General features: G+C 41.5%; 1 protein-coding gene across 1 annotated transcript in view; it reads left to right on the plus strand.

Annotated features, from left to right (window-relative positions):
* ARHGAP6 (Rho GTPase activating protein 6) overlaps positions 1-19,136 on the plus strand; it is a gene marked incomplete at its 5' end in the record, with an annotated part of 87,763 nt that overhangs the window by 15,574 nt on the left and 53,053 nt on the right. The window contains 1 exon segment of the mRNA NM_001191354.1: positions 13,748-13,819. Within this exon segment, the coding sequence (NP_001178283.1) occupies positions 13,748-13,819 (72 nt within the window).

Consider the following 19,136-nt stretch of genomic DNA (forward strand, 5'->3'; position numbering starts at 1 on the left):
AATGACTTGCCAAAAGCCATTTTTCTTGTCCTGATATTTGGACACTTTTGTTTCTGCAAATACAATACCTCCATAGACTAAGTTAAAAATACTGTTTTCAACTCAATGTATGCACAATAAGAGCATACATTCAAGAGCCTGGAAGGGCAGACTAGCTCCTAGTTTGAGAGAAGGTAACAGCAGAGCTGTTCTTTTGGATCACGAGCTTATACCTTTATTTATTTTTTTCTTAACTCATAGTACTTGAAAGTGGAAAAAATGACAGCAAGGAAAAGGTCTTTGTAGGGTATAATTTGTTCACGACCAGTTATTACAGTAAGCAGTGATTACATAGAATGCCTAGTTAAGGAAAAAACCATAGTTGAGCTTTTAAGCCCGTGGCATCCAAGCCATGCAGACAGCTTTTCTACCTCACATTTTGGTAGAATAATGGGACTGCTGGACAAATCGAATAGCTCAATGTTTTCTGAACTAGAACCTTACTTGTTTTGAGGTTCAAGAATCTACAAGGCCTTTTTTTTTTTTTTCCTCTTGAGAAAAAATTTCAGAACTAGAGATTAAAGTGTCTGCCTGCAATGCAGGAGACCTGGGTTCGATCCCTGGGTCAGGAAGATCCCCTGGAGAAGGAAATGGCAACCCGCTCCAGTATTTTTGCCTGGAGAATCCCATGGATGGAGGAGCCTGGTGGGCTACAGTCCATGGGGTCGCAAAGAGTCGGACATGACTGAGTGACTTCACTCACTCATACTCAATTACCTTGCCAAATAATTTACACGAAAGGAGAAAGGTTTCTTAGTGTTTAGTTTAGCTGGAAGCGTGATCTCCAAGATCTGTCTTTCTTTACAACAGTGAGACTCACAGAATGTTCTTAGTTTCTGACCATGGCTTTGATAATTTCACCGCCACTTCAACATGTAAACTGTGGGGATTACATTTCTCAAGTACTTTGGGGAGCCGTGGCCCTAAGGAGAGGCATCAGCATTGCTTAAGAATACCATAAATATTTCCTTCCCCAAGAAACACAGACACTTTGGAAATTAGATTTTGAAAACTCTAATCCACAAGGTGATAGCAGGATGAAGAAATAGTGTTGGATAGATTGGAATTTAAACTAAGAAGAATGACTCATTGACCCGGTTTCTACCTGCTTTCTATTTCAATCAAGGTTAATGGAAAAAACTGCCAAGGATAAGGTGATACATAAAAGGAAACTTTAACCTATATAGATTTGATGAAATAACCAAGAGTCCATAGCCTGAAATATTTTTTGAAAATAGCATGAATATCTCTATATACAGTGAGGTTCAAAGTTGACTGAAAGGCAGAGCCAGTTTGGACTCCAATACATTGTTTTGCACTTTTTCCATGTAGATTGTTTTCTTCCAGAATTCTTGTTTTTCACTCTCTAGAGCCCTAGTTTCCACTGAAAAAAACTATCAGTGTCCCCCCATCCCCCGCCCCGAATTTGAGATTTTCTCATCTTTTTTCACCAGTAGAACACTTGCTTGATAAAAGTTTGGATTACTAGGAATAAAACACTAAGAGGCTTAGGACAAGAACGGATTTCCTAGACTCAGCAGGCACCATGTGATTTTTTGGGAGAAATCCCCACCAAAATTCAAAGGCTCCTGAGAAGGGTAACTTCATCCTTTAAGACTGAATCTGAGGGGCTTCCCTGGTGGCTCAGTAGTAAAGAATCTCCCTGCCAGTGCCGGAGACACATGTTCGATCCCTGATCCGGGAAGATCCCACATGCCACACAGCAGCTAAGCCCAGGCCTGTGCTCTGGAGCCTGGCAATTGCAACTGCTGAGGACTGTGCACCCTACATCATCCCTTAACAGAGGTTACTCATTTTAGAAGAGAGGAGAGAGCCCTCCTTTGGCTCCTGTCCTAAATATATGGGGTCAATCCCAGTTTAACTCTTAGGCCAGAGTATCTCACTGGCTCCAATGGTTCCCCTATCCTCGGATTGTTGCCACATTTCCGGCCAAGAAGCAGAGGTGGCCACTTTCCTGGTAACTACTACTCTTTCCTGTCCAGGCTGCTCTCCTTTCCTTTTCTTGGGATGTACTTTGAATATGAAGCAGGCAACTCAAAGTGGCAGGGGCTCTTTTGAACTCATTCCACTGTGCATGTGTGTGGCAGTAACTGGCTCCATTGTCCAGCTCGAATTTTCCTGGAATATGACTTTGGTGTTTTGGTTGCCCAGCTCTCATCAGTCCCTATATTGTTTTCCAATGCTGATTTATTTAGCCATATTAACTTACATCGGTGAGATTAATTATCCAAAAACACTAGACTTGGAGTGTGGGCCCAACGAATGGCCTTCAGGTGCCAGGGGCCATAAATAATATTATTACTTCTTTGACAGAGCTCCAAACTGGAAATAAAATATCTGGTATAGTCTTTCACTTACCTTATTTTGGGGAGATCTGTGGCTTGAGAGCCATTGAAAGGGGATGCAGATGAGAATAAAGGATGAATTTTAGTTTTAGTGAAGGATTAAACATAGTTTTAGTAACTGCTTTTATAAGACATCCACAGATTGTAACTGTGGATTGTAACTCACCTAATGTACTTTCACACATCTGATTTAAAACTACATTTTGGCTTATCAGAATAGGCATCAGAACATGAAAAGTAAACAGATTCTGTACTAATCAGTGTTCTTGGATGCACATGACAGGTACCAAGTCTAGATAACTTAAAAAGAAAAACGATTTAGAGAACCTAAGAAATAGGAGGTATCTAAAGATCGTCTAACTAGCCATGTATGAAAACATCACCAGTGCCAAAAAAACAGATCTGGTCAAGCCTCTCAACTGTCCACTCCCTTTCCAGAAAACATGCTACACAGAATGGCGATAAAATGGATTCTTTATATTGGCCTAGACACATGTTTTCTTTCAGATCGGAGGGATGTGATTAGGCAGATTATTTCAATAGTTTCAGCTAGGTCAGAAACTGGCTTGTGAGTCACCTTCTTGCCATAAAGTTCAGCTTTATGTGTGTGTTTCAGAAGTACTTAAGTGAGCACTACAAGCCTCCACTTTCTCACATGCTTGACAAATGAGTCTTCAGCCGTTGCTTGAATTCACCTAGTGCCTGGGGGAAAGGGCATTTAAAAAAAACAAATGCTTAATTTGGGAGTCATTTTAGATTGGCAGAAAAGTTACCAAAATAATACAGAGTAACCTTATGCCCTTCACCCAGTTCCCCCTAATGATAGCATGTTTTATAACCTTTGTACCCTTATCACAACCAAGAAACCAACATTGGTTTGTTATTCTCAACTGAACTACAGACTTTGGGTTTCACCAGTGAAAGTGTTAGTCACTCAGTCATGTCAGACTCTTTGCAACCACATGGAATTCTCCAGGAGAGAATACTGGAGTGGGTTGCCATTTCCTTCTCCAGGGAATCTTCCCAACCCAGGGATCGAACTTAGGTCTCCCGCGTTGCAGGCAGATGCTTTATTGTCTGAGCCTCCAGGGAAGCCACACTAGATTTCACCAGTTTTCCCACTAATAATATCCTTTTTATGTTCCAGGATCCCATTTAGGATACTACATGCATTTAGCTGAGCATTATGTTTTCTTTTTTAAAAACTAACAAATGTTTCTTGTCATACAGTTTCTGGGATTACCCTACCCTGGTTGTTCCGGTTCCGGTTCTGGTTTATGAGGTTTGCATCCAGTTGGCCCGGGACTGCAGTCATCTGAGTGCAGTCATCCTCCGTGACTGGCCTGGAGGATCAGGGTCCAGGCTCGCTCGCCTGGCTGCTGGCTGGAGACCCCTCTTCCTCACCACAGAGCCCTTTGCAAAGGGCTCCTCATGCCATAGTTCCCCCCGCAGAGTGAGGGCCACAAGACAGAGAGCGTCTGAGAGTGAAGCCACAGGGAGCAGTGCTTTTTTGTGAGGCTACACATTTCACTGCTGAGCAGTTCCATTTGCTGACAAAAGTGTCTTCCTACAATTTCCTCCAGAATCCTAGTTCTGGCCAATGAAGGGCTGGCCAGTAGGTCTCTTCACCCTCACCATGTTTAGCCCTCTTAAAAAAAGAAGAAGAAATGGTCTCCCTGTATCTTCCCTGAATGCTAAAGATGCTCCATTCACACAACTGTTCCCCACCAGATGACACGATCTGATGTCCCCCTCCCTGCCCACAACCCCATCAGAGGAGAAAAAAAAAAAAAAACTTCATGGAAAGAAATAGAAGGTTTTTGACTCACGGAGTTTGCTGTATCCCCCTACCTGTAATCAGGACTTGGTATAAAGATAGCTATAGGCAGACTTGCGTTTCTTTATAAATTGATAGAACTTGTTATTGTGTCCAAAATTCATCATTATATATAAAGGCTCATCGATTCATAAACATTTTTATATTATTCTTTAAAAACACATACTGAGATTAAAGTTGAGTATTGTGACCGGTCAGAAAATGGCAATGTTTTCTAGTTCAGATGTCACATGGTTTGAGCCCATAGCTGTTCTCTAGGTAGAGTTATGCACAGACCGGTGGTGGTCAACCAGAGTGGTTTTGTCCCTGAGGGACACTTGGCCATGTCCAGAGGCATTATCATTTGTCACAACAGAGAACGGGTGGGTGTTCTGGCATCTGGTAAACTAAAGCCAAAGATGCTGCTAAATACCCCACCATGCAGAGGACAGCCCCTCAGGACAGAGAGTTATCCAGCCCCACAAGTCATTCATGCCAAGGCTGAGAAAGCATGGCATAAATTATTTGCAGTTTCTAAAAGGCCACTTCCCATTCTGCCACCCAAGTGTGTCTTTTTATGTCATTTTTTCCTTACTCTGTGACTGTGCTCCCCTCACTGCCTATGAATTCCTTTGGTTTGCGTTCTCTAAGAGTCTGTTTTTCTGGTGCAAGTAAATAGCAAGGCAGCTGTGGTTGGGGAAAGTGGGAGAGGTGCTGCCAAAAAGCATTCCTTCAACTTTTCTCTGCAGGAATTTTGTTTGAAGATTTGAAACAAGCTAGAACCTCCCTTGTAGGCTAGGATGGAGTCGCAAACTCCAAGGCTTGCCAGGTGTGCCATGGCTCAGGGGCACAGGCATCTCTGCTGGCCTGGGGTGAGCCTGAGGACTGCGGTACTGGTGCTGCCAGCTCTCGCACCTTCCTCAAGAGGTCGGGAATCCAGACACCTATGTGAACTTCCCAAGATTTCGCCCTAGAGCTTAAGTTTTTGCAGATCTCCGTCTGGCTTAGAGATGATCATACTGAGTAAGTAAGCCAGACAGAAAAAGACATATGATATCACTTATATGTGCAGTCTTTAAAAAAAATGGTACAAATGAACTTATCTACAAAACCGAAATAGATACAAGGACATAGAAAACAAACATGATTACAAAGGGGAAAGGAAGGGAGAGAGAAACTAGGAGTTTGGGATTAACATATACACACTACTAATATATACAATATATATTAGTATATAATAATATATACAAGAAATATATACAATATATATTGTATATAATAATATATACAAGAAACACAAGCTGGAATCAAGATTGCCGGGAGAAATATCAATAACCTCAGATATGCAGATGACATCACCCTTATGGCAGAAACTGAAGAGGAACTAAAAAGCCTCTTGATGAAAGTGAAAGAGCAGAGTGAAAAAGTTGGCTTAAAGCTCAACATTCAGAAAACTAAGATCATGGCATCCGGTCCCACCACTTCATGGGAAATAGATGGGGAAACAGTGGAAACAGTGTCAGACTTTATTTTTCCGGGCTCCAAAATCACTGCAGATGGTGATTGCAGCCATGAAATTAAAAGACGCTTACTCCTTGGAAGGAAAGTTATGACCAACCTAGATAGCATATTCAAAAGCAGAGACATTACTTTGCCAACAAAGGTTCGTCTAGTCAAGGCTATGGTTTTTTCTGTGGTCATGTATGGATGTGAAAGTTGGACTGTGAAGAAGGCTGAGCACCAAAGAATTGATGCTTTTGAACTGTGGTGTTGGAGAAGACTCTTGAGAGTCCCTTGGAGTGCAAGGAGATCCAACCAGTCCATTCTGAAGGAGATCAGCCCTGGGATTTCTTTGGAAGGAATGATGCTAAAGCTGAAACTGCAGTACTTTGGCCACCTCATGTGAAGAGTTGACTCACTGGAAAAGACTCTGATGCTGGGAGGGATTGGGGGCAGGAGGAGAAGGGGACGCCAGAGAATGAGATGGCTGGATGGCATCACTGACTCGATGGACATGAGTCTGAGTGAACTCCGGGAATTGGTGATGGACAGGGAGGCCTGGTGTGCTGCGATTCATGGGGTCGCAAAGAGTCAGACACGACTGAGCGACTGATCCGATCTGAATATATACAATAAATTATGAACAAGATCCTAGTGTATAGGATACGGAGCTATATTCAATATTTTGTAATAACCTATAAGGGAAAAGAATCTGAAAAAGAACACACACATACACACATATATATATGTATAACTGAATCACTTTGCTGTACACTTGAAACTAACACAACATTGTAAATCAATTATACTTCAATTAAATCAATCAATCAATCACTGTGCAGGCTAAACACAACTGGAGTAGTGGGGTGGGGAAGTGGGTACGGTCATGTCGAACCCACTGGACTAGTTCTGTGGCAGCATCAGAAGAGGGTTTTGTCCCCAGAGTTGCACTTAGTTCTGTTTGACTTCATTTCATGTCTCAGGCAATTTGCACGGGCAGTTTCTTCTCCTTTCCAATAATGTGATCTTTATGGAACTCTGTGAGTGAAGGAATTTAAAGGGACTTAAATGTTGATGCCCCGTCCCATATCCAGGTGCATCTCTGAATTTGGCCGTCTACATCCATTCTCTGCTATTGCTTCACTAAGGAATGGGCCTTACCATGTTCTTGCCCATCACTCAGACTTCTTGTAGGGCAGAGTCTAAATGACCCTCACAGATGAACAGCCCCTGTTTTACAAATACCTTCAGAACCATCTCTCATGATGCAGACGCCTAGTGACCTTAAACAAAGGATTTTCAGCTTCTCATCACAAGTATCTGAGTTCTCCAAGCCACCCCTCTCAAGACAGAGTCAGGCTTTTTAGAAAGAGCTGTATTAGGAGTTTGGATTACAGTTCTACCACCTACCAGTCCTGCGATTTGGGGACAGTTTCCTTTAGTTCTCTGATGTTAATTTTCTCAACTGCAAGATAGATAGATCAAAAGGCTACATGAGTGGATTGTATGCTGATATGTATTAGATAATATCATACATGCAAAAATAATCGATGCCCATCCTGGTGAACATTTAGAACTAATATTGTTAGTTTCTCTTTCCTCTGTAACTCTGTATTACTTTGGACATGTTGCTCCCTGTATCTGGTCTTTAATGTCACCTCCCTCAAATAGACACCATATTTTCTTCACTACAGCACAGTGAGAAATCAAGAGGACCAATTTGGTGTGGGCTAATCCTGGGTGTAAGTTTTTCAATGTATCCCTTACCAAGTTCTGCCTTGGACAAGTTACTTAACCTCTCCTAACATCATCTATAAAATCACAAAATATAATAGTGTGAGCTTTGTAGAGCTGCTATGAGAATGTAATGAGACCATGGATGCTCAGCTTCTAGTACATACTCCAAAATCACCCAGCTCTTCATTGTCCCTGTATGCCTGTGTCACAAGGAAGTCATGGTTGCTGGATGAGATCATGGGCATTCAGATATTTAGAAAAGTTAGAGGTACGAGAACTTTCTGGTGGTGCAAGACTTTTGTGCTGGGTTTGCATCTCCATTCGATTCATGTAATTTTTACATTGGTGCCATTCCATAAAAATGACAAAGTCTTTTGTTATTTTTATTGAGGAATAACATATATATAGTGATGTAAATAAATATGAATGTCCACACGTACAACTCAATGGGTTTTTAATACATATAGCTCATGGATCATGTTACCAACAACCAGATCAAGCTAAGGAACAATCTAAGCACACCAGGAGGCTCCTTCATACCCCTTTGCAGTCAGTCACCATTCCCCAAAAGTAACCCTTACTCTTCCATCTGTCACCAAAAATGAGTCTTTCCTTGGACAATATTTTTTACCCTTAGTATCTCTAGAATCAGCTTAATATGGAAAATACTCTTTAATAACCTCTACATATGCAGATGACACCACCCTTATGGCAGAAAGTGAAGAGGAACTAAAAAGCCTCTTGATGAAGGTGAAAGAGGAGAGTGAAAAAGTTGGCTTAAAACTCAACATTCAAAAAACGAAGATCATGGCATCTGGTCCCATCACTTCGTGGGAAATAGATGGGGAAACAGTGGAAACAGTGTCAGACTTAATTTTTGGGGGCTCCAAAATCACTGCAGATGGTGATTGCAGCCATGAAATTAAAAGACGCTTACTCCTTGGAAGGAAAGTTATGACCAACCTAGATAGCATATTCAAAAGCAGAGACATTACTTTGCCAACAAAGGTTCGTCTAGTCAAGGCTATGGTTTTTTCTGTGGTCATGTATGGATGTGAAAGTTGGACTGTGAAGAAGGCTGAGCACCAAAGAATTGATGCTTTTGAACTGTGGTGTTAGAGAAGACTCTTGAGAGTCCCTTGGAGTGCAAGGAGATCCAACCAGTCCATTCTGAAGGAGATCAGCCCTGGGATTTCTTTGGAAGGAATGATGCTAAAGCTGAAACTGCAGTACTTTGGCCACCTCATGCGAAGAGTTGACTCACTGGAAAAGACTCTGATGCTGGGAGGGATTGGGGGCAGGAGGAGAAGGGGACGCCAGAGAATGAGATGGCTGGATGGCATCACTGACTCGATGGACATGAGTTTGGGTGAACTCCGGGAGTTGGTATGGACAGGGAGGCCTGGTGTGCTGTGATTCATGGGGTCGAAAAGAGTCGGACATGACTGAGTGACTGAACTGAACTGAACTGAACTCTCTGAATCTGATCTTATCTGATTAAAATTAGGAATTGTATACTTCAGTGGTCCTGGGCTCTTCCTGGAACCAACCCAAAACCTCCATCTGACTTCTGGTCATAGACAGTGCTGACAAGTCCTCATGGCATGCCCTGCCCTGTGCTCCTTACCTGGAGGGAGACAAAAGCCTAGGAGATATGGTTCTACCCTCAGAGAGCTTCTCATCTAGCTAGAGAAACCACCACTACCTGACAGCAAGTGAGACCATGAAAAGCCTCTCCTAGAGGGACAAGCTCATGTTTTGTTGTTCTCAACTCTCCAGAGACCCTGTTTGGTACTGGCCTCTTTCAAGATGGCTGGATTAACCACACTCCATACCAGTGATTCCTTTCCTCTGGTCACTTGGCTGTGGAAGGCTTGCTGTCTTACCACCTGCTGTTGTTTCATGTATGTCTGTGGGCTCTCCCATCTAGGATGTGGTCTCCTGCAGGCACATGGAGGGCAATCCTCTAGTGCTTTGTCCAAGATGCCTTTGATCAGGATGTGTGACTCCAGTTTTCTCTCCAGGTCACTGTAGCCCATAAGATAGTGCCCACTCTGGGACCAGTTAGTAAGCATATTGTTGTTGTTTAGTTGCTAAGTCATGTCTGACTCTTTGTGGTGTCAAATATGGTGTCTATTTGAGGGAGGTGACTCTTTGTGACTCCATGGATTGCAGCATACCAGGCTTCTCTGTCCTCCAGTATCTCCCAGAGTTTGCTCAAATTCATGTCCATTGAATCAGTGATACTATCTAACCATCTCATCCTCTGCCACCCCCTTCTCCTTTTGCTTTCAATCTTTCCCAGCATTGGGCTCTTTTCCAATGAGTCAGCTCTTTGTATCAGGTGACCAAAGTATTGAAGTTTCAGCTTTAGCAACAATCGTTCCAATGAATATTCAGAGTTGATTTTCTTTAGGGTTGAATGGTTTGAGCTCCTTGCTGTCCAAGTCACTCTCAAGAGTCTTCTCCAGCACCATAATTCAAAAGCATCAATTCTTTGGTGCTCAGCCTTCTTTATGATCCAGCTCTCACATCTGTACATGACTACTGGAAAAACCATACCTTTGACTATGCGGACCTTTGTTGGCAAGGTGATGTCTTTGCTTCTTAATGCACTGTCTAGGTTTGTCACAGCTTCTTTTAATTTCATGGCTGCACTCACCATCCTCAGTGATTTTGGAACCCAAGAATAAAATATTCACTGCTTCTACTTTTTTCCCTTCTATTTGCCATAAAGTGATGGGACTAGATGTCATGATCTTAGTTTTTTTTTTTTTTTTTTCCTAACTTTGGGTTGCAAGCCAGCTTTTTCAGTCTTCTCTTTCACCCTCATCAAGAGGCTCTTTAGTTCCTCTTCACGTTCTGCCATTAGAGTGGTATCATCTGCACATCCGAAGATGTGATATTTCTCCCAGCAATCTTGATTCCAGCTTGTGACTCATCCAGCCTGGCATTTCACATGATATACTCTGTATATAAGTTAAATAAACAGGGTGACAATATACAGCCTTGACATACTCCTTTCCCAATTTGGAACCAGTCAGTTGTTCCATATCTGGTTCTAAGCATATGCTGATCACTATTTGCACTGTAAAAACATTGCTGTGCAGCATGGATAGTCAGGAAGCTTGCTGCTAAGTCGCTTCAGTCGTGTCCAACTCTGTGCGACCCCATAGACGGCAGCCCACCAGGCTCCGCTGTCCCTGGGACTCTCCAGGCAAGAACACTGGAGTGGGTTGCCATTTCCTTCTCCAATGCATGAAAGTGAAAAGTGAAAGTGAAGTCGTTCAGTCATGTCCGACTCTTCGCGACCCCATGGACTGCAGCCCACCAGGCTCCTCTGTCCATGGGATTTTTCAGGCAAGAGTACATTGCCTTCTCCGCAGGAAGCTTAAATTACTTTACAAGATAGAATTGCCCTTATCACACTTTCTGGCATCTGAGGAATGATGGGTTGAACATAAACTGTTCTGTATGGTTGTAAGTACATGGTACAGCAGTCTCTTGAGCAGATTCTCTATGCTCTGTGGGAACAAAAGACATTCTTCAAAAACTAAAGAGTCAATCAGAAAACTACTGACGGATCGCAAGGAAGGAGTGAGCAGTTTTATTGCGCAGCTCTGTTTGTTTTTCCTGAGGATTTTAAATGAGAAAATGGCTAAAGCCATGCCTCCTCACATGTTATTGCACATCATCCATCATTTTGTCTAGTTGCCTATTAATAACGTTCACCTCTGTTTAATTAGGGGCATTTTTAAAGAATGTGCCTGCAGTGCAGGAGACCCGGGTTCAATTCCTGGGTTGGGAAGAGCCCCTGGAGAAGGGATTGGCTACCCACTCCAGTATTCTTGCCTGGAGAATTCCATGAACAGAGGAGCCTGGTGGGGTTCGCCAAGACTTGAACACAACTAAGTCACACACTTTCACTACCTGCCTCAACAGAGTGATTTTTAGCAAGTATTAATGACTAAAATATGTAATTGAAGCAAGAAAGAATACCTTCAGTATGAGGCCCTCTCTGGAGGCTCCTCGGGTACTAGCAATAGTCTACATCTGAACTTGGCTGCTGGTTATGTGAGAGTTGAATTCTTCATTATTACTTACACTGTATATTTATATTTATACACATCTACACATGTCCTACATCCTCTAATTTAAAAAAAGTTTTAAAAAGTTGTTCTATCTTAAAAGAAAATGTCTCCTATCCTACATGTATTCTGGTTCTTTGACAACTTGCTTGAAATTTAGGATATGTCCACTGGTTATGAAAAATAAATCCCTTAGGATTTAATATATGGTTTAATTTTTCTTCTGGCTCAACTATTAAAACGAAGAGATGATAGAATTTTTAAAGGAATCTGCTTGTAATATAGTCAAATTTATTTGGTGATATGAACTACTGATGAACAAAGTATTGTTGTTGTTCAGTCGCTAAGTCATGTCTGACCCTTTGTGACCCCATGGACTACAGCACACCAGACTCCTCTGTCCTTCACTATCTCCCAGAGTTTGCTCAAATTCATCTCCATTGTGTTGGTGATGCTATCCAACCATCTCATCCTCTGCTGTCCTTTCTCTTTTTGCCTTCAATCTTTCCCAGCATCAGGATCTTTTCCAATGAGTTGGCTCTTTGCTTCAGGTGGCCACAGCATTGCAAAGTAAAAGACCTGTCAGTTCTATTTGAAGAACAGATTAGAATCGTGTGCAATTAGTATGTTTAATGCCTATATGATATAACATGTCTATATGATAATGTCTGTGATGTCTATATGATGTAACACATAGAGATTAATGTTTATATGATGTAACAGATCATGGTAGGCCCGGTGGTGAGATCATCTTTTAGATACTGAAGATAAGAACATACACATGATGAAAGAGATTGATGGCTCTTTGCCACATCACAACTGATTTACATCATTTTCACCTACATATTTTATAACTGCAAAAGTGAAGACTGTCATGAATTATGTCCATTTTATGGGTATATCCTTTGCTTTCTGAAGGGAAAGAGGGCTTGCATGTGCCTGTTGATTATATTGTGATGTCTTCTGACTCCAAAAATTCAGAGAGGGGGTGTGGGGAACATCTGCAGCCCCATGAGGATCCCAGGAATGTTCATTTCTGTTGACGAATGCCTAGTCTGTCTTGTCCTGATAACAGTCTTGCCTTTAAGTTGTATTGGACTCAATCTCTTGCTTTACTACACTATTAAGGATATCTTGTGAAAAATAACAATTCTTAATCCCCTTTAAAACCCAAGGTTCCTTGCAGCATGGGCTGCATTTCTACTGATGGGTAGCAGTGCAGAGTCCTGATTTGCACTTCCTACACATGAAGTGGACAGCTGCATTATTCCAAAACACATTCTCACTATGATGACTGCCAATATTTTATAATGACATACTAGGAGTTCATTTGCAGCTGCCTACTGATATAGAAGGTATCTATATTCTTTAGTGAGTTCACCAGTGAAGTACATATGTTGCAAGTGCATATATATAAGATGCTAAAAGGATAAATGCCTTCCTTATTCTAGTAAAAATTAGAAACAACCCAAATGTCCGTCAGTGGGGGTGATGGGGGATGGTTAATTAAGTTATGGTATAGCCATACTATGGAATACTATGAAACCCGACCCCCCTACCTTGAAAGAGAGCAGATCTGAATTTATAGAATGTGTCAGGCTCTCCATTAAGCACTTTATATGCAACATTTTATTTAGTCTTCACAACAACTCCATGAAATTCCCATTTTATAGTTGAGGACCCTGAGACTTATCCAAAGTCACAAGATTAGTAAATGGTGTAACAATGATTAGATTTGAGTTCTATGGACCCCAAATTCACTTCCTTATTCAGTTACACTCTATTAGCTCATGGATGTCAAAGCTGTGTGTACTGTTGACTCCCCTCTCATGGAGATTTAATTTGAGATGACATTAGTTTGCCTAAATATGAAGAAACTCATGTAATAGTAAAAGCAAACATATCTAAGTGTCAAAACTAAATGGCTTCTGAAGGAAACAAGTTTTCTGTACTTTCCATGGTTGAAATCGAATTAAAGAGCACACACCAAGATTCTGGCTATATGTTCAATCCAAGTTAAGAATTTTCACGTATTTTCAAGGCCAATATTCTGTTTAAAATGCCAAATTAAAAAAAATAATAAAATGCCAAATTATGAGTAAAGTGAGAGGTCACACTTCTGCTGAAATGTATTTATTGAAAATGTAAACTGTCATTTATCTGCTTGTTTTTACAACTTTTCATTTTTTTAATATTTACAGATGGACAAAAGAGAAAGAAATCTTTGAGAAAGAAACTGGATTCACTCGGGAAGGAGAAAAACAAAGACAGAGGTAAAAGACAGAATGAACTAAAGCAAATGTGTCTTCCATGGAGCATACTGGTTGAATTTGCTGGGGTTTCTGAATTGCATTGATTTACGTGGTTCAACTCTATTATGTAAACTGGATGTCTACAGTGGAATGCCATTAAAGGCAGTTTGGGTCTATTCTTTTGTGTTAGAGTGGCCCTGTACTGAACTGATGAGTTCAATTGGTTTGAGCAAAGTATGATTCATGCCAAGTTCATGGTTCCAATTATGAAGCTGGCCAATCAGCAGTGTATAAGGAAAACCTGGGTTGAGTAGCCATGGATAGCATCTCTAACGCTAACCAGCTGTCTGGCAAATCTAGATAGTTAGGCAGGGCTAGTTGAATGACAAAGAGTTTGGATTCGCCTACCATTTCTACTGGAAAGAAATAGTCTCATCCTCATGGTTAGTGAAGATGGGCTGTTGTCAGCATTGTAATGTTAGATCACAGCATGCTCATTTTTTTTTGCCCTGTGGGTTTTGGGAATGGTTGACTCTCTTCATACTGTCCCCTTCTGTGGATATTTAGGAAACCAATAGTTTAGCCACTCTGTCAGAGGTATTTGGCGGAGAAGGCAATGGCACCCCACTCCAGTACTCTTGCCTGAAAAATCCCATGGACGGAGGAGCCTGGTAGGCTGCAGTCCACGGGGTCGCTAAGAGTCGGACACGACTGAGCGACTTCACTTTCACTTTTCCACTTTCATGCATTGGAGAAGGAAATGGCAACCCACTCCAGTGTTCTTGCCTGGAGAACCCCAGGGACGGGGAGCCTGGTCAACTGCCGTCTATGGGGTTGCACACAGTCGGACATGACTGAAGCAACTTAGCAGCAGCAGCAGCAGAGGTATTTGTGTTCCTTTTTAACTAATATTCATTGAGCCCACATAATGGGCACCTGGGCCCCATTAGCCCAGCGTATCTTTTTGTGGCTTGTTTCTATGTCTTCATATGAAATGACTGCTGAGTGGTGTGGTCATATGAATGTATTTCCATTTTATGTGTCATAGTGAATGAGTGTTGAGTAAGGGAGGCCATATGTCTTGCCTTGGCGTTCTTTTATATAATGATCAAATTTCTGCTTGAAAGTAATGAAAGGCAATGAAATCAAAGGTATAAAAATAAATGCATTGTGATAAGTATTAGACAAGACCTAGATAGACCACTGATCCCAGACTCTACACCCATATCTTGAATTGTGCCTAAAGGGTCATGACATCTGGTTCTTGGACTAAAAAGAGATAAAGAATCCTAATAGAAAAAAATGGTATTGATGAACCTATTTGCAGGGAAGGAATGGAAATGCAAATATAGAGAACAGACTTACGGACACAGTGAGGGAAGGAAAGAGTGGGACGAATGGAGAAAGTAGCATAGACATATATACACTACCATGTATGACACTGATAGCTGGCGAGAAGTTGCAGGCACTCTGTGATGATCTAGAGAGGTGGGGTGGTGGGTGGGGAGTGAGACTCAAGAGGGAGGTGATATATATGATACATATGTATGATATGTGTATGATGACGGTTGATTTGCATTGTCACATGGCAGAACCCATCACAATATTGTAAAGCAACTTTCCTCCAATTAAAAAATAAATTTTAAAAATAAAATTTAAAAAGAATTCTAGAGAATAGAAAACTAGTGTTTTACTGCCCTTAGAGCATGATATCTCAATCTTGGGACTCTTGACATTTTCTACGAAACAGTTCTTTGCTGTGGGGGCTGTCCTGCACATTGTCTGAGATGTTTAATATAAGCGTCCCTGGTCTCTACCACTCGATGCCAGTACCACTGCCCCCAACCAGAATATCTCCAGACATTTCAAATGTTTACCTCCAGCTGGAGGAAAGGACATGAAAATATCAAGGATCCCTGCCCCTGACTACATTGTATTGGTAGAATAATTTGTGAAGCCTTTAAATATCCCAGTGCCCCTGAAAATCTGACCCCATTGGTCTCTATAGGTACTGGGCACGAGTCATTTTATAACTACCAATGTGCACCTTCTAAGATGAGAACTCTGGTCCATACTAACCAGTTTACTCATCAGGGCACAGTCTACTGTAGCAGAATCTAATGCTAGCATAATGAATGCAAACAATATTTGCTCTTCTTCAGCTACCCATCATTGTCTGAAAAATTGTATTCTGTTCAATTAATTCATAAATTCATGGCCTTATATTTTAAATAAATATTAGTAGCCAGGGTAGCTTTTTTAAACTAGAGTTTTTACTCATCCTATTCCTGCCATGAGCCATCTTTATCTCGTTAGATTAGAGTGATCCTCGGTGTTATAGATTTATTAAAGGGATCATCCAGACTGATATTAGTAATGTGTTATCTTTAAAGTTGTTTATTCTAGGATGATGATATTGGTACTGGGATCTGAACACTCAAAGTGTAGACTTGAGGTGATTCTTCAAAAGTGCCCATTCATGTTAAATGAAACAGAATGAGCATTTCTCTTTTTTTGCAGATGTTTTAATTCCCTCAGCAGAGGGAGATGTATGTGTGCTTCTCCAAAAGGTTGGGCAGGAAGGGCCAGGGGAAGTAATCAACCAGTATGCACTGGGCTAGTATACATTTTTCAGACCAAATTGTATTTAGATATTATATAGGCTCACTGAAAATTTGGCAGTGTTCTATGAGGTTGCACGGTGTGCTGGCTGGGAAAAGGAAGGTGGATTCTGGTGATTCCAAGGAAAGGATACATCATGCATCCAACTAAGGAAAGAAATATCAAGATATATGGCATAAGAGGTGGTTGTGTTTGTTTGTTTGTAGCTTTGATAGTTAAAAAGATGATATCCTAGGCTTAAGTCAAGCTTAATGACATGGCTTTTTTCCTGACTAGAAAGTCCTGTGTATGGCCACACGTCCATCACATGGATGTCCTGGGAACCAGGGTGTGATGGAGCAGTGCGCAGGGCTCTCACAGTTGTGGCCAGTTCACATTGTTTTCTTCCATTCCAATATTACCATTTGGGTTCATAACAGCTGCACATGTGAAAAATGACAATCATTTGAATTCAAGAGTAAAAGAAGGAAAACAGGAAACTCTAAATGACCTTTTGGGTTAAGTCATCTAAAAATAGATAGGAGCAGCTTTTTAGAATCAAATTGCTCTCCCAATAGAGTGACTCATTAAATGTTTGATTTGTTGCTATATTAATTGATTCAATCAGACTGAATCATGTCCCGTGTTTTACTAAATTGCCTTAACATAATATGCAGCAGATCCTGTGACACTTCTGTGTCCCTCCTCCCACTTTAAGCAGTGCCCATATGACTTATAATTTCCATCTGGAAGCCAGGATTGATGCTGGTTCAGAAAACATATATTTTCATACAGAATACTTCTAAGTCCTTCATTTCTCTTAGTTAAATTACTTGGCATCCCAAAAGTATTTTTTCAACTTTCAGAACTTCAGAAAATTTCTTTCTTCTGTCAAAAAGAATCACTTTGGGGAAAAAAAAAAAGGTTTAAAAATAGCTGCTTTGTTCCAGTTAATATTCTTTCTAATCAGAGCACAAGGGGAATAGGTTTTACCATAGCCTAGGTCTGGGAGCTAGGTCCCCACTCTACAGGATACTTTCGGATGATGCCGTATGTTTATCGACGTAAACTCTGGTGATAGTCCGGGTCTAGCACCTTTCTTTATGCTGAAATGACATCATGCCATGTTTTATTGTCCCTCCCTGTCTAGACGTGTTACTACATGTGAGCTGTGAAGTAGCCCCTATAGAAGAATAGTTGATACAACTTCATTCTGTGTCATATTAAATAACAGTTGAAACATCAGGTATTTGTTACTACTCTTTAAATTAAGGAGGGATGGCTTAATGGTATCTTTGAAAAGACTGTCACACCGCAGTATAAAACATGATCTGGGTTGGAGGTGTGAGACAACAGTGGAGGGAGGAAGCCTGAATCCAGATGCCAGATCGCTTTTTTTTTTTTTTTTTTAATTTGTTTTAATTGGCGGATAATTGCTTTACAGTATTGTGATGGTTTTTGCCATACATCAACATGAAACGGCCATGGGCATACATGTGTCCCCTCCATCCTGAACCCCAGCCCTCTCCTCCCTACCCCATCCCTCCAGATTGTCCCAGAGCACTGGCTTTGGGTGCCCTACATCATACATCAAACTCCCACTGGCTATCTATTTTACATATGGTAATATATATGTTTCAGTGCTATTCTCTCAAATCATCCTGCCTGCTCCTTCTCCCTCTGAGTTCAAACGTCTCTTCTTTACATCTGTGTCTCCTTTGCTGCCCTGCACTTAGTTCTGGTGAAGGTAAGGTCCAGGATTGGGACCAAGGGAGCTGGTGAAAAAGGCGGCATGCAGGAAAAGAGAAGAGGAGGAGGAAGTCGAGATGTGAGGATAGAGAATCAGATGGGTCATTTAGGTAGACATCCACGTCACCTGGGATGATGGTGGCCAAGGGTTCTGACTGCCAGGATAGAAGATAGCAATGAGCAGGGGTGCCAAGGAAGCTTGCAGCCCAAGGTTTCAGCCACGCAGTGGGAGGGAAGGATCTGGAAATTGCTGCAGGGAGCTGAGAGACCAGCACACCACCTCCAGGGGCTCAGGACCACGGGGAGGCAACAGAGACAGTCTGCAGTGAGGATGGCAGGGGATGCCATCTCCTCAGGAAGCACAGACAATAGATCAGAATGTGATACACACTGTCCCTGGCCCCAAAACACTGACTCTTGGTTAATGTCTTTATGGTTTGAAAAACCCATTATCAATTTTATTAACAGCTATCAGCACAGAGTCCGTAGATTTCCTTTTCCCTCCAACAGAAGAGGTTCAAGCCCACAGATAAGCCTGTGCCCAGCACTTTATTTACACAAAAAGGAAGGTTTTGCTCAACCCGGTTGGGCTAAATCCTTGCTTTTACAATAACCACATTTCGAGAAGCAATTATATGCAAGGAACCCTGCCAAGAACTTTCCAGAGACTAGACTCTGTGACACAAGTTCAGGGCATAGAGGGATCTATCTCCTCTCTCAAGCTTGTGAGAGTTCTCCGGAGAAGGCAATGAGAAATTAAAGAGATTACATCAAAACACTACCACTGAAAGAATAAATAAACTCAGCCAGGGAAGAAAGCCTATTAGAAATAAAAACCTGTTATACGTGGCTGCATCTCTTGAATGGAAAGAAAAGAGAAGTGAAAGAGTCATTTGGGGAGAATGACTTTATGTATTCCATCTGCTTCATTTGTATTCCATGATTCCAATTTACAAGTAGAGCAACAGACTTTTAGATATGAAAAATG

The sequence above is a fragment of the Bos taurus genome, unplaced genomic scaffold (genome assembly GCF_002263795.3).
Source record: "Bos taurus isolate L1 Dominette 01449 registration number 42190680 breed Hereford unplaced genomic scaffold, ARS-UCD2.0 contig_X_unplaced, whole genome shotgun sequence".
Lineage (NCBI taxonomy): Eukaryota > Metazoa > Chordata > Mammalia > Artiodactyla > Bovidae > Bos > Bos taurus.